The sequence below is a fragment of the Telmatherina bonti genome (assembly GCF_933228915.1).
Source record: "Telmatherina bonti genome assembly, chromosome: 5".
Taxonomy (NCBI): domain Eukaryota; kingdom Metazoa; phylum Chordata; class Actinopteri; order Atheriniformes; family Telmatherinidae; genus Telmatherina; species Telmatherina bonti.
Window position 1 is genome coordinate 4,439,147 of NC_136623.1, and position 15,906 is coordinate 4,455,052.

General features: G+C 57.8%; 1 protein-coding gene across 1 annotated transcript in view; it reads left to right on the forward strand.

The window, feature by feature from the left end:
* pik3r4 (phosphoinositide-3-kinase, regulatory subunit 4) overlaps positions 1 to 5,361 on the forward strand; it is a 22,749-nt gene extending 17,388 nt beyond the window's left edge. Inside the window, exons 12-20 of the mRNA XM_079241384.1 lie at positions 808 to 899; positions 2,936 to 3,324; positions 3,397 to 3,561; positions 3,638 to 3,849; positions 3,921 to 4,052; positions 4,123 to 4,223; positions 4,308 to 4,396; positions 4,503 to 4,623; positions 4,873 to 5,361. Coding sequence (XP_079097510.1) covers positions 808 to 899; positions 2,936 to 3,324; positions 3,397 to 3,561; positions 3,638 to 3,849; positions 3,921 to 4,052; positions 4,123 to 4,223; positions 4,308 to 4,396; positions 4,503 to 4,623; positions 4,873 to 5,043 — 1,472 coding nt within the window. The 3' untranslated portion in view covers positions 5,044 to 5,361. The remainder of the gene's footprint in view (positions 1 to 807; positions 900 to 2,935; positions 3,325 to 3,396; positions 3,562 to 3,637; positions 3,850 to 3,920; positions 4,053 to 4,122; positions 4,224 to 4,307; positions 4,397 to 4,502; positions 4,624 to 4,872) is intronic.
* Positions 5,362 to 15,906: the final 10,545 nt, after the last annotated feature.

Genomic DNA, 15,906 nt, shown 5'->3' on the forward strand with positions numbered 1-15,906 from the left:
GAGAGGGCAATCCACCCTATTCCGGCTGAGGACCATGGTCTCAGATTTGGAGGTGCTGATTCTCATCCCAGCTGCTTCACACTCGGCCGCGAATCGCTCAAGCGAGAGCTGGAGATCACGACCAGATGAAGCCAACAGGACCACGTCATCTGCAAAAAGCAGGGACCCAATCCTGAGGCCACCAAGTCGGATCCCCTCAACACCTCGGCTGCACCTAGAAATTCTGTCCATATAAGTTATGAACAGAATCGGTGATAAAGGGCAGCCTTGGCGGAGTCCAACCCTCACTAGAACAATGGAGTCCCCAGAAGGAGCACCCTCCAGCACTCCCTCCAAGGACTCCAGAAAGGGTGGGTACTCTGAACTGCTGTTCGGCGCATAAGCACAGACAACAGTCAGGACCCATCCCCCCACCCGGAGGTGGAGGGAAACTACCCTTTCATCCACCGGGGTAAACCCCAACGTGCAGGCACCAAGCTGGGGGCTGATGAGAATGCCCACACCTGCTCGGCACCTCTCACCTTGAGTAACTCCAGGGTCCAGCCCCTCTCCAGGGAACTGGTTCCAGAGCACCGAGCTGTGCGTGGAGGTGAGTCCAGCTGGAACCGCACAAGCTTCAGGCTCCTACCAACCAGAGAGGTGATGTTCCACGTCTCTACTGCTGCTAGTTTCTGCAGTCGAAGATTGGACCGCCAGGGTCCCCGCCTTTACGCTGCGCCCTGTGGCTCCTCCCACGGGTAGCGAGACTACAGGAGAAGCCTAAACAGCTCCTGTATTTCAAACTTAACTTTCTGTTTGCACCTGTAGCCAGGAAGCACACCAAGCAGGACTTGGCCATGAACGAGGAGTGGAAGAGCATGTTCGGATCTCAGGAGCCGCCGGCCAACCAGCCTGCCACGGTAACGTATATACGAGCTGATGCAGCAACACATCTGTTACCTAGCAACAGGTCAGTCTCCGGAGCTGAAGATCTGCTCTGTGCTTTCGTCCTCTTCATCGGGTCCCTGTAGAACCGCGTCGTCCTCTTCATCGGGTCCCTGTAGAACCGCGTCGTCCTCTTCATCGGGTCCCTGTAGAACCGCGTCGTCCTCTTCATCGGGTCCCTGTAGAACCGGGTCGTCCTCTTCATCGGGTCCCTGTAGAACCGGGTCGTCCTCTTCATCGGGTCCCTGTAGAACCGGGTCGTCCTCTTCATCGGGTCCCTGTAGAACCGCGTCGTCCTCTTCATCGGGTCCCTGTAGAACCGCGTCGTCCTCTTCATCGGGTCCCTGTAGAACCGGGTCGTCCTCTTCATCGGGTCCCTGTAGAACCGGGTCGTCCTCTTCATCGGGTCCCTGTAGAACCGGGTCGTCCTCTTCATCGGGTCCCTGTAGAACCGGGTCGTCCTCTTCATCGGGTCCCTGTAGAACCGGGTCGTCCTCTTTATCGGGTCCCTGTAGAACCGGGTCGTCCTCTTCATCGGGTCCCTGTAGAACCGGGTCGTCCTCTTCATCGGGTCCCTGTAGAACCGGGTCGTCCTCTTCATCGGGTCCCTGTAGAACCGGGTCGTCCTCTTCATCGGGTCCCTGTAGAACCGGGTCGTCCTCTTTATCGGGTCCCTGTAGAACCGGGTCGTCCTCTTTATCGGGTCCCTGTAGAACCGGGTCGTCCTCTTCATCGGGTCCCTGTAGAACCGGGTCGTCCTCTTCATCGGGTCCCTGTAGAACCGGGTCGTCCTCTTTATCGGGTCCCTGTAGAACCGGGTCGTCCTCTTCATCGGGTCCCTGTAGAACCGGGTCGTCCTCTTTATCGGGTCCCTGTAGAACCGGGTCGTCCTCTTCATCGGGTCCCTGTAGAACCGGGTCGTACTGTGTATGTTGGCCTGTTGGTACGACTTGTGAGGAGTAGCAGCAGCTGCTTCTCCACTGCAGGCTAACAGATTAGCATCTCTAGCTAATTAGCATCCCTGCCGTTTCATACAGCAGTAACAGGAATCGATGCGACTCAGACGGAGGTTAAACTAGCTGCCCTGTTCCTAACACCGACAGAAACTGTTAGACTGGAGGAAGTTATAATTAATCATTCTAAGCTACAAGATGTTTTCATTTGGATGCAGTTCTGATTTTACGCCGGTAAAATTTGTGTTTATAAAAAACTATTTTTCTGATGAAAAGGCAAATCAGAGATGCTGTAGCTTTAAGCAGCAGACGGTGATTGTCCAGGATTCTGAACGATTTGGACAGGATATGGGTCTCAGAGGTTCGTACAGATTTCTTTCAGACTTTTAAAGTTTCTGCTCCCGTACGTACGTACATAAAGGTAAACATACATAAACATACATAAACGTACATAAACGTATGTAAACATAAACGTACATAATCGTACGTAAACATACATAAGCGTACGTAATTGTACGTAAACATACATAAACGTACGTAAACATACATAAACGTATGTAACGTACATAAACGTATGTAAACGTACATTAACATTCACAAACATACATAAACATACGTAAATGTCTGTTTACGTCTCCATCTCGTACTTTCACGTGTTTTATATGTTGCCATGGTGATTCAGTCCGTCCAATAGCTGCAGTGCTGCATTCAGATGGCGGTTCGTCGCGGTAACACACAACTACCAGGTTTACAACCGTCCAAAAACACCAGAAGAAGAAGAAAACAATGTTGTTTTTTTTAACTGCGCTTTAATTTCTTCTCGACCCCTTTTGGTGGTTTTTTATTCAATTTCCACAAGGTCTTCTTCCTGTTCATTTTCTTCTCTGGTGGGTTATTTTGCCTGCGTGTGTCGGCGGTGCAGCTCCACGCCGCCCCCCAGTGGTTTCCAGAGGAACTGTCCTCCTTTCTGGGACGGACAGCAAACCTCGCTAAACCGACTGAATCGTGTCGGAAACCAACGCAGGACCGTTCGGTGCCTCATGCTGCTGTGTTTTCAGGCTGCAGACGGCCCGGTGGGTCAGACCAGGAAGACCGCTGTGGCCACGGCGGCGCCAACGCTGCAGTCGGTGGCGAGCGGCCCCACCTACCAGCGACGCATCAACACCTGCAAGATGGAGTTGCAGCAGCTGGTGCAGCAGAAGCGGGAGCAGTGCAGCGCCGAGCGCATGGCCAAGCAGATGATGGAGAGCGCCGAGTGGGAGAGCCGCCCCCCCCCTCCAGGCTGGCACCCCAAGGGTCTGCTGGTCGCCCACCTGCACGAGCACAAAGCCGCCGTCAACCGGATCCGGGTCTCAGATGAGCACGCCATCTTCGCCACGGCGTCCAACGACGGCTCCGTTAAAGTCTGGGACAGTCAGAAGATGGAGGGCAAGACCACGACGACCAGGTGGGTCCGTCTGCTCGCGGTTCCAGTCCAGTTCTCAGAAAGAGTCCTGATCTCTCTGTGCTGGTCTGGCAGGTCCGTGCTGACCTACTCCCGCATCGGTGGTCACGTGAAGACGCTGACCTTCTGTCAGGGGTCCCATTACCTCGCTGTGTCGTCGGACAACGGCTCCATCCAGCTGCTCGCTGTCGAAGCCAACAAGCCGCCCAAGTCACCCAAAGTGCAACCGTTTCAGACCAGGTACCGGAACCCCCGCCAGATCCGGCCTACTTCTCACCATGGACGATAATCTCACCTCCTGGCGCTCGTCTTGCAGGTCTCTGGACCTGCAGGAGGACGGCTGCGTGGTGGACATCCAACACTTCAACTCTGGCGCCCAGTCGGTTCTGGCATACGCCACCGTCAACGGGTCTCTGGTGGGCTGGGACCTGCGGTCCAACGCCAACGCCTGGACGCTGCGCCACGACCTGCGCCTGGGACTCATCACGTCCTTCAGCATCGATATGCACCAGTGCTGGCTCTGCCTGGGTGCGTCTCTGAGGTGAAGAAGAAGAAGGACGCGTCTTCCTCCTGCTGACTCCTCTTCCTCCCGTCTGCAGGTACGAGCAGCGGCACCATGGCGTGCTGGGACATGCGCTTCCAGCTGCCCATCTCCAACCACTCCCACCCGGCCCGGGCGCGGGTCCGGCGCCTGCTCATGCACCCGCTCTACCAGTCGTCAGTGATCGCAGGTGGGTTCTGGTCCGACTCTGCTCCGTTGGGAGTCCGGTCTCTGGCTCACCTGGTTCTGTTTGTGTCCAGCTGTCCAGGGGAACAACGAGGTGTCCATGTGGGACATGGAGACCGGAGACAGGAAGTTCACGCTGTGGGCCAGTTCTGCTCCGCCGCTGTCCGAGATGCAGGTGGGGGGCGTCGCCATGGCAATGCAGAAACAGCAGAGGGTGGGCTGATAATTAGGTGTGTGTGTGTGTGTGTGTGTGTTGCAGCCGTCGCCTCACAGCGTCCACGGGATCTACTGCAGTCCAGCTGATGGGAACCCGCTGCTGCTGACCGCCGGGTCGGACATGAGGATCAGGTGAGGAGCCTCATTTCCTGCCAACGTCGGACCTCGCTGAAAACCTCCAGGTCCCGGTAAGAACTGGTCCATCCCTGCAGTGACGCGGTTTGGTTCTGTCCTCCAGGTTCTGGGACCTGGCCTATCCCGAGAGGTCCTACATCGTAGCAGGAGGAGCCAATGACTCACTGCACTGTCCGTCCGTCCTCTACAGCCGCAAGATCATCGAAGGGACGGAGGTTGTTCAGGTACACACACACATTCCTGTCTAAGGGAAAGCATGGGGACCTCTTCGTGAAGCGTCTTTTACTCTAAGCGTGTGGCTGTTGGTGTCAGTGGAACACCAACACCAGGTAGCGGCTGAAACTGACAAATGGAGAAAAATGTTCTTAGTTTGATGGTTGAAAACTCATTGTGGTCCTCAAGATGATAGCTTAACAACACACACACACACTGCTGTGTTTCAGAGATCACATGACGTATTTGTGTTCCTGCAGGAGATCCACAGCAAACAGAAAAGCGGCGCCACCGAAGACTCGCCTCGCCGAGGTCCAGAGTCCCTCCCCATCGGACACCATGACATCATCACCGATATCGCCACCTTCCAGACCACGCAGGGCTTCATCGTCACCTCGTCCAGAGACGGGATCGTCAAAGTCTGGAAGTGACACGGAAAACTTTCTACGTGTCTCATTTGGCTCACAATCCTCATCCTCTTCTTCCTCTTGGAGCGAAAACCTCTGCAGATGTTGACGCCAACGCTGACTAAATTATTCTGTTTTCTGCACCGAATCTGTTTAACTGCCGAAGTTCAGAGCTGACGTGAAACCGGTTGGAGTGAAGCATCGCTAGAGGATCTACGTAACCACAAAACCTGCTGGTCCAGATTCTCTTCTGATCCGTGAAATCCCCTATCACCCAAAACACCTGCTTTGTGTTTAGTTTGTCCCTCCTGGGCCACCGTAGCTGCATAGTGGAGGACCTACGGGCCCATCTGCTTCATGTGGATAAAATCATGAAGAATTTCTGTTTTAATGAGAAAATAAATGAATAAAAACAAAGATAAGAACAGAAGTTTGCTTCAACAACCTAACTTTGAATACATTCACAATAATTTATTAAATACATTTAGATGTAATCTGGATGTTTGGTTCAGAAATCATCACGTTAGCGTCTGATGTTTAAAACTTTAAACATCAGACGCGACTGAACGCAGAAGAATCGTATGACCTTCATTTTTCCGACATATGAATACCAGATGTGAAGTTTTATTTCCAGGTGTGATGGAGAACCTGCTGCAGTCGCATCCGGCCTGTTGCAGTCGCATCCGGCCTGTTGCAGTCTAAGTCGGCCTGTTGCAGTCTAAGTCGGCCTGTTGCGGTCGCATCCGGCCTGTTGCAGTCTAAGTCGGCCTGTTGCGGTCGCATCCGGCCTGTTGCAGTCTAAGTCGGCCTGTTGCGGTCGCATCCGGCCTGTTGCGGTCGCATCCGGCCTGTTGCAGTCTAAGTCGGCCTGTTGGGGTCGCATCCGGCCTGTTGCGGTCACATCCGGCCTGTTGCAGTCTAAGTCGGCCTGTTGCGGTCGCAGCTGACCTGTTGCAGTTGCATCCGACCTGTTGCAGTCGCATCCGGCCTGTTGCAGTCGCATCCGGCCTGTTGCAGTCTAAGTCGGCCTGTTGCGGTCGCATCCGGCCTGTTGCAGTCTAAGTCGGCCTGTTGGGGTCGCATCCGGCCTGTTGCGGTCGCATCCGGCCTATTGCAGTCGCATCCGGCCTGTTGCAGTCTAAGTCGGCCTGTTGCGGTCGCAGCTGACCTGTTGCAGTTGCATCCGGCCTGTTGCAGTCTCAGCCAATCTGCTGCGGTCTGTCGGCCTGTTGCAGTCGCAGTCGACCTGTTGCAGTCGCAGCCGACCTGTTGCAGTCGCATCCGACCTGTTGCAGTCGCATCCGACCTGCTGCAGTCTCAGTCGACCTGTTGCAGTCGCAGCCGACCTGTTGCAGTCTCATCCGACCTGTTGCAGTCGCATCCGACCTGTTGCAGTCTCAGCCGACCTGTCGCAGACGCATCTGACCTGTTGCAGTCTCATCCGACCTGTTGCAGTCGCATCCGGCCTGTTGCAGTCTCAGCCGACTTGTCGCAGTCGCATCCGACCTGTTGCAGTCGCATCTGACCTGCTGCGGTCTCTCGACCTGTTGCAGTCACTTCCGGCCTGTTGCAGTTGCATCCGACCTGTTGCATTCGCATCCGACCTGTTGCAGTCGCATCCGACCTGCTGCAGTCGCATCCGACGTGCTGCAGTCACATCCGACCTGTGGTAGTCTCAGTCGGCCTGTTGCATTCTCAGTCGGCCTGGTGCAGTCGCAGCCTACCTGTTGCAGTCTCAGTGGACCTGTTGCAGTCTCAGTCGGCCTGTTGCAGTCGCATCCGACCTGTCGCAATCTCAGCCGACTTGTCGCAGTCGCACCCGGCCTGTTGCAGCCCCAGTCGGCCTGGTGCAGTCGCAGCCTACCTGTTGCAATCTCAGCCGACTTGTCGCAGTCGCATCCGACCTGTTGCAGTCGCATCCGGCCTGGTGCAGTCGCAGCCTACCTGTTGCAGTCGCAGCCTACCTGTTGCAGTCGCATCTGACCTGTTTCAGTCTCAGTCGGCCTGTTGCAGTCGCATCCGGCCTGTTGCAGTCGCATCCGACCTGTTGCAGTCTAAGTCTGCCTGTTGCAGTCTAAGTCGGCCTGTTGCAGTCTCAGCCGACCTGTTGCAGTCGCAGCCTACCTGTTGCAGTCGCAGCCTACCTGTTGCAGTCGCATCTGACCTGTTGCAGTCTCAGTCAGCCTGTTGCAGTCGCATCCGGCCTGTTGCAGTCGCATCCGACCTGTTGCAGTCTAAGTCGGCCTGTTGCAGTCTAAGTCGGCCTGTTGCAGTCTCAGCCGACCTGTTGCAGTCGCAGCCGACCTGTTGCAGTCTAAGTCGGCCTGTTGCAGTCTAAGTCGGCCTGTTGCAGTCTCAGTCGACCTGCTGCAGTCGCATCCGACCTGTTGCAGTCTCAGTCGACTTGTTGCAGTCTCAGTCGACCTGTGGCAGACGCATCCGGCCTGCTGCAGTCGCATCCGACCTGTTGCAGTCTCAGTCGGCCTGTTGCAGTCTGTCGACCTGTTGCAGTCTCAGTGGACCTATTGCAGTCTCAGCCGGCCTGTTGCAGCCCCAGTCGGCCCTTTTGCAGTCGCATCCGACCTGTTGCAGTCGCATCCGGCCTGGTGCAGTCGCAGCCTACCTGTTGCAGTCGCATCTGACCTGTTGCAGTCTTAGTCGGCCTGTTGCAGTCGCAACCGGCCTGTTGCAGTCGCATCCGACCTGTTGCAGTCGCATCCGACCTGTTGCAGTCGCATCCGACCTGTTGCAGTCTCAGTCGGCCTGTTGCAGTCTCAGTCGGCCTGTTGCAGTCTCAGCCGACCTGCTGCAGTCTGTCGACCTTTTGCAGTCGCATCCGGCCTGTTGCAGTCGCATCCGGCCTGTTGCAGTCGCAGCCGACCTGTTGCAGTCGCAACCGGCCATTTGCAGTCGCATCCGGCCTGTTGCAGTCTCATCCGACCTGTTAGAGTCGCATCCGGCCTGTTGCAGTCTCAGCCGACTTGTCGCAGTCGCATCCGACCTCTTGAAGTCTGTCGACCTGTTGCAGTCGCAGCTGACCTTGTGCAGTCTCAGTCGGCCTGTTGCAGTCGCATCCGACCTGTTGCATTCGCATCCGACCTGTTGCAGTCGCATCCGACCTGCTGCAGTCTCAGTCGACCTGTTGCAGTCTCAGTCGACCTGTTGCAGTCTCAGCCGACCTGTTGCAGACGCATCTGACCTGTTGCAGTCGCATCCGGCCTGTCGGAGTCGCATCCGGCCTGTTGCAGTCTCAGTCGGCCTGTTGCAGTCTCAGCCCACCTGCTGCAGTCTCAGTCGGCCTGTTGCAGTCTCAGTCGGCCTGTTGCATTCGCATCCGGCCTGTTGCAGTCGCATCCGACCTGTTGCTGTCGCATCCGACCTTTTGCAGTCTCAGTGGACCTGTTGCAGTCGCATCCGGCCTGGTGCAGTCGCATCTGACCTGTTGCAGTCTCAGTCGGCCTGTTGCAGTCGCATCCGACCTGTTGCAGTCGCATCCGACCTGTTGCTGTCGCATCCGACCTGTTGCAGTCGCATCCGACCTGTTGCAGTCTCAGTCGGCCTGTTACAGTCACATCCGACCTGTTGCAGTCGCATCCGACCTGTTGCAGTCGCATCCGAGCTGTTGCAGTCTCAGTCGGCCTGTTACAGTCACATCCGGCCTGTTGCAGTCGCATGCGACCTGTTGCAGTCGCATCCGGCCTGTTGCAGTTTCAGTCGGCCTGTTGCAGTCGCATCCGGCCTGTTGCAGTCGCATCCGACCTGTTGCAGTCTAAGTCGGCCTGTTGCAGTCGCATCCGACCTGTTGCAGTCACATCCGACCTGTTGCAGTCGCATCCGACCTGTTGCAGTCTCAGTCGACCTGTTGCAGTCTCAGCCGACCTGTGGCAGTCGCATCCGACCTGTTGCAGTCGCATCCGGCCTGTTGCAGTTTCAGTCGGCCTGTTGCAGTCGCATCCGGCCTGTTGCAGTCACATCCGACCTGTTGCAGTCTAAGTCGGCCTGTTGCAGTCACATCCGGCCTGTTGCAGTCGCATCCGACCTGTTGCAGTCGCATCCGGCCTGTTGCAGTTTCAGTCGGCCTGTTGCAGTCTCAGCCGACCTGTGGCAGTCGCATCCGACCTGCTGCAGTCTCAGTCGACCTGTTGCAGTCGCATCCGACCTGTTGCAGTCGCATCCGGCCTGTTGCAGTCACATCCGACCTGTTGCAGTCTAAGTCGGCCTGTTGCAGTCTCAGCCGACCTGTGGCAGTCGCATCCGACCTGCTGCAGTCTCAGTCGACCTGTTGCAGTCGCATCCGACCTTTTGCAGTCTCAGCCGACCTGTTGCAGTCGCATCCGACCTGCTGCAGTCTCAGTCGACCTGTTGCAGTCGCATCCGACCTGTTGCAGTCGCATCCGACCTGTTGCAGTCTCAGTCGACCTGTTGCAGTCTCAGGCGACCTGTTGCAGACGCATCTGACCTGTTGCAGTCGCATCCGGCCTGTCGGAGTCGCATCCGGCCTGTTGCAGTCTCAGTCGGCCTGTTGCAGTCTCAGCCCACCTGCTGCAGTCTCAGTCGGCCTGTTGCAGTCTCAGTCGGCCTGTTGCATTCGCATCCGGCCTGTTGCAGTCGCATCCGACCTGTTGCAGTCGCAGCTGACCTGTTGCAGTCTCAGCTGACCTGTTGCAGTCGCATCTGACCTGCTGTGGTCTCAGCCGACCTGCTGCGGTCTGTCGACCTGTTGCAGTCTCAGTGGACCTGTTGCAGTCGCATCCGGCCTGGTACAGTCGCAGCCTACCTGTTGCAGTCGCATCTGACCTGTTGCAGTCTCAGTCGGCCTGTTGCAGTCGCAACCGGCCTGTTGCAGTCGCATCCGACCTGTTGCTGTCGCATCCGACCTGTTGCAGTCGCATCCGACCTGTTGCAGTCACATCCGACCTGTTGCAGTCGCATCCGACCTGTTGCAGTCGCATCCGACCTGTTGCAGTCTCAGTCGGCCTGTTACAGTCGCATCCGGCCTGTTGCAGTCGCATCCGGCCTGTTGCAGTTTCAGTCGGCCTGTTGCAGTCGCATCCGGCCTGTTGCAGTCGCATCCGACCTTTTGCAGTCGCATCCGACCTTTTGCAGTCTCAGTCGGCCTGTTGCAGTCACATCCGACCTGTTGCAGTCACATCCGACCTGTTGCAGTCTCAGTCGACCTGTTGCAGTCTCAGCCGACCTGTGGCAGTCGCATCCGACCTGTTGCAGTCGCATCCGGCCTGTTGCAGTTTCAGTCGGCCTGTTGCAGTCGCATCCGGCCTGTTGCAGTCACATCCGACCTGTTGCAGTCTAAGTCGGCCTGTTGCAGTCACATCCGGCCTGTTGCAGTCGCATCCGACCTGTTGCAGTCGCATCCGGCCTGTTGCAGTCGCATCCGGCCTGTTGCAGTCGCATCCGACCTGTTGCAGTCGCATCCGGCCTGTTGCAGTTTCAGTCGGCCTGTTGCAGTCTCAGCCGACCTGTGGCAGTCGCATCCGACCTGCTGCAGTCTCAGTCGACCTGTTGCAGTCGCATCCGACCTGTTGCAGTCGCATCCGGCCTGTTGCAGTCACATCCGACCTGTTGCAGTCTAAGTCGGCCTGTTGCAGTCTCAGCCAACCTGTGGCAGTCGCATCCGACCTGCTGCAGTCTCAGTCAACCTGTTGCAGTCGCATCCGACCTTTTGCAGTCTCAGCCGACCTGTTGCAGTCGCATCCGACCTGCTGCAGTCTCAGTCGACCTGTTGCAGTCGCATCCGACCTGTTGCAGTCGCATCCGACCTGTTGCAGTCTCAGTCGACCTGTTGCAGTCTCAGCCGACCTGTTGCAGACGCATCTGACCTGTTGCAGTCGCATCCGGCCTGTCGGAGTCGCATCCGGCCTGTTGCAGTCTCAGTCGGCCTGTTGCAGTCTCAGCCCACCTGCTGCAGTCTCAGTCGGCCTGTTGCAGTCTCAGTCGGCCTGTTGCATTCGCATCCGGCCTGTTGCAGTCGCATCCGACCTGTTGCAGTCGCAGCTGACCTGTTGCAGTCTCAGCTGACCTGTTGCAGTCGCATCTGACCTGCTGTGGTCTCAGCCGACCTGCTGCGGTCTGTCGACCTGTTGCAGTCTCAGTGGACCTGTTGCAGTCGCATCCGGCCTGGTGCAGTCGCAGCCTACCTGTTGCAGTCGCATCTGACCTGTTGCAGTCTCAGTCGGCCTGTTGCAGTCGCAACCGGCCTGTTGCAGTCGCATCCGACCTGTTGCTGTCGCATCTGACCTGTTGCAGTCGCATCCGGCCTGTCGGAGTCGCATCCGGCCTGTTGCAGTCTCAGTCGGCCTGTTGCAGTCTCAGCCCACCTGCTGCAGTCTCAGTCGGCCTGTTGCAGTCTCAGTCGGCCTGTTGCATTCGCATCCGGCCTGTTGCAGTCGCATCCGACCTGTTGCTGTCGCATCCGACCTTTTGCAGTCTCAGTGGACCTGTTGCAGTCGCATCCGGCCTGGTGCAGTCGCATCTGACCTGTTGCAGTCTCAGTCGGCCTGTTGCAGTCGCATCCGACCTGTTGCAGTCGCATCCGACCTGTTGCTGTCGCATCCGACCTGTTGCAGTCGCATCCGACCTGTTGCAGTCTCAGTCGGCCTGTTACAGTCACATCCGACCTGTTGCAGTCGCATCCGACCTGTTGCAGTCGCATCCGAGCTGTTGCAGTCTCAGTCGGCCTGTTACAGTCACATCCGGCCTGTTGCAGTCGCATGCGACCTGTTGCAGTCGCATCCGGCCTGTTGCAGTTTCAGTCGGCCTGTTGCAGTCGCATCCGGCCTGTTGCAGTCGCATCCGACCTGTTGCAGTCTAAGTCGGCCTGTTGCAGTCGCATCCGACCTGTTGCAGTCACATCCGACCTGTTGCAGTCGCATCCGAGCTGTTGCAGTCTCAGTCGGCCTGTTACAGTCACATCCGGCCTGTTGCAGTCGCATGCGACCTGTTGCAGTCGCATCCGGCCTGTTGCAGTTTCAGTCGGCCTGTTGCAGTCGCATCCGGCCTGTTGCAGTCGCATCCGACCTGTTGCAGTCTAAGTCGGCCTGTTGCAGTCGCATCCGACCTGTTGCAGTCACATCCGACCTGTTGCAGTCGCATCCGACCTGTTGCAGTCTCAGTCGACCTGTTGCAGTCTCAGCCGACCTGTGGCAGTCGCATCCGACCTGTTGCAGTCGCATCCGGCCTGTTGCAGTTTCAGTCGGCCTGTTGCAGTCGCATCCGGCCTGTTGCAGTCACATCCGACCTGTTGCAGTCTAAGTCGGCCTGTTGCAGTCACATCCGGCCTGTTGCAGTCGCATCCGACCTGTTGCAGTCGCATCCGGCCTGTTGCAGTTTCAGTCGGCCTGTTGCAGTCTCAGCCGACCTGTGGCAGTCGCATCCGACCTGCTGCAGTCTCAGTCGACCTGTTGCAGTCGCATCCGACCTTTTGCAGTCTCAGCCGACCTGTTGCAGTCGCATCCGACCTGCTGCAGTCTCAGTCGACCTGTTGCAGTCGCATCCGACCTGTTGCAGTCGCATCCGACCTGTTGCAGTCTCAGTCGACCTGTTGCAGTCTCAGGCGACCTGTTGCAGACGCATCTGACCTGTTGCAGTCGCATCCGGCCTGTCGGAGTCGCATCCGGCCTGTTGCAGTCTCAGTCGGCCTGTTGCAGTCTCAGCCCACCTGCTGCAGTCTCAGTCGGCCTGTTGCAGTCTCAGTCGGCCTGTTGCATTCGCATCCGGCCTGTTGCAGTCGCATCCGACCTGTTGCAGTCGCAGCTGACCTGTTGCAGTCTCAGCTGACCTGTTGCAGTCGCATCTGACCTGCTGTGGTCTCAGCCGACCTGCTGCGGTCTGTCGACCTGTTGCAGTCTCAGTGGACCTGTTGCAGTCGCATCCGGCCTGGTACAGTCGCAGCCTACCTGTTGCAGTCGCATCTGACCTGTTGCAGTCTCAGTCGGCCTGTTGCAGTCGCAACCGGCCTGTTGCAGTCGCATCCGACCTGTTGCTGTCGCATCCGACCTGTTGCAGTCGCATCCGACCTGTTGCAGTCACATCCGACCTGTTGCAGTCGCATCCGACCTGTTGCAGTCGCATCCGACCTGTTGCAGTCTCAGTCGGCCTGTTACAGTCGCATCCGACCTGTTGCAGTCTCAGTCGGCCTGTTACAGTCGCATCCGGCCTGTTGCAGTCGCATCCGGCCTGTTGCAGTTTCAGTCGGCCTGTTGCAGTCGCATCCGGCCTGTTGCAGTCGCATCCGACCTTTTGCAGTCGCATCCGACCTTTTGCAGTCTCAGTCGGCCTGTTGCAGTCACATCCGACCTGTTGCAGTCACATCCGACCTGTTGCAGTCTCAGTCGACCTGTTGCAGTCTCAGCCGACCTGTGGCAGTCGCATCCGACCTGTTGCAGTCGCATCCGGCCTGTTGCAGTTTCAGTCGGCCTGTTGCAGTCGCATCCGGCCTGTTGCAGTCACATCCGACCTGTTGCAGTCTAAGTCGGCCTGTTGCAGTCACATCCGGCCTGTTGCAGTCGCATCCGACCTGTTGCAGTCGCATCCGGCCTGTTGCAGTCGCATCCGGCCTGTTGCAGTCGCATCCGACCTGTTGCAGTCGCATCCGGCCTGTTGCAGTTTCAGTCGGCCTGTTGCAGTCTCAGCCGACCTGTGGCAGTCGCATCCGACCTGCTGCAGTCTCAGTCGACCTGTTGCAGTCGCATCCGACCTGTTGCAGTCGCATCCGGCCTGTTGCAGTCACATCCGACCTGTTGCAGTCTAAGTCGGCCTGTTGCAGTCTCAGCCAACCTGTGGCAGTCGCATCCGACCTGCTGCAGTCTCAGTCAACCTGTTGCAGTCGCATCCGACCTTTTGCAGTCTCAGCCGACCTGTTGCAGTCGCATCCGACCTGCTGCAGTCTCAGTCGACCTGTTGCAGTCGCATCCGACCTGTTGCAGTCGCATCCGACCTGTTGCAGTCTCAGTCGACCTGTTGCAGTCTCAGCCGACCTGTTGCAGACGCATCTGACCTGTTGCAGTCGCATCCGGCCTGTCGGAGTCGCATCCGGCCTGTTGCAGTCTCAGTCGGCCTGTTGCAGTCTCAGCCCACCTGCTGCAGTCTCAGTCGGCCTGTTGCAGTCTCAGTCGGCCTGTTGCATTCGCATCCGGCCTGTTGCAGTCGCATCCGACCTGTTGCAGTCGCAGCTGACCTGTTGCAGTCTCAGCTGACCTGTTGCAGTCGCATCTGACCTGCTGTGGTCTCAGCCGACCTGCTGCGGTCTGTCGACCTGTTGCAGTCTCAGTGGACCTGTTGCAGTCGCATCCGGCCTGGTGCAGTCGCAGCCTACCTGTTGCAGTCGCATCTGACCTGTTGCAGTCTCAGTCGGCCTGTTGCAGTCGCAACCGGCCTGTTGCAGTCGCATCCGACCTGTTGCTGTCGCATCCGACCTGTTGCAGTCGCATCCGACCTGTTGCAGTCACATCCGACCTGTTGCAGTCGCATCCGACCTGTTGCAGTCGCATCCGACCTGTTGCAGTCTCAGTCGGCCTGTTACAGTCACATCCGGCCTGTTGCAGTCGCATCCGACCTGTTGCAGTCGCATCCGGCCTGTTGCAGTTTCAGTCGGCCTGTTGCAGTCGCATCCGGCCTGTTGCAGTCGCATCCGACCTTTTGCAGTCGCATCCGACCTTTTGCAGTCTCAGTCGGCCTGTTGCAGTCACATCCGACCTGTTGCAGTCACATCCGACCTGTTGCAGTCTCAGTCGACCTGTTGCAGTCTCAGCCGACCTGTGGCAGTCGCATCCGACCTGTTGCAGTCGCATCCGGCCTGTTGCAGTTTCAGTCGGCCTGTTGCAGTCGCATCCGGCCTGTTGCAGTCACATCCGACCTGTTGCAGTCTAAGTCGGCCTGTTGCAGTCACATCCGGCCTGTTGCAGTCGCATCCGGCCTGTTGCAGTCGCATCCGGCCTGTTGCAGTCGCATCCGACCTGTTGCAGTCGCATCCGGCCTGTTGCAGTTTCAGTCGGCCTGTTGCAGTCTCAGCCGACCTGTGGCAGTCGCATCCGACCTGCTGCAGTCTCAGTCGACCTGTTGCAGTCGCATCCGACCTGTTGCAGTCGCATCCGGCCTGTTGCAGTCACATCCGACCTGTTGCAGTCTAAGTCGGCCTGTTGCAGTCTCAGCCGACCTGTGGCAGTCGCATCCGACCTGCTGCAGTCTCAGTCAACCTGTTGCAGTCGCATCCGACCTTTTGCAGTCTCAGCCGACCTGTTGCAGTCGCATCCGACCTGCTGCAGTCTCAGTCGACCTGTTGCAGTCGCATCCGACCTGTTGCAGTCGCATCCGACCTGTTGCAGTCTCAGTCGACCTGTTGCAGTCTCAGCCGACCTGTTGCAGACGCATCTGACCTGTTGCAGTCGCATCCGGCCTGTCGGAGTCGCATCCGGCCTGTTGCAGTCTCAGTCGGCCTGTTGCAGTCTCAGCCCACCTGCTGCAGTCTCAGTCGGCCTGTTGCAGTCTCAGTCGGCCTGTTGCATTCGCATCCGGCCTGTTGCAGTCGCATCCGAACTGTTGCAGTCGCAGCTGACCTGTTGCAGTCTCAGCTGACCTGTTGCAGTCGCATCTGACCTGCTGTGGTCTCAGCCGACCTGCTGCGGTCTGTCGACCTGTTGCAGTCTCAGTGGACCTTTTGCAGTCGCATCCGGCCTGGTGCAGTCGCAGCCTACCTGTTGCAGTCGCATCTGACCTGTTGCAGTCTCAGTCGGCCTGTTGCAGTCGCAACCGGCCTGTTGCAGTCGCATCCGACCTGTTGCTGTCGCATCCGACCTGTTGCAGTCGCATCCGACCTGTTGCAGTCACATCCGACCTGTTGCAGTCGCATCCGACCTGTTGCAGTCGCATCCG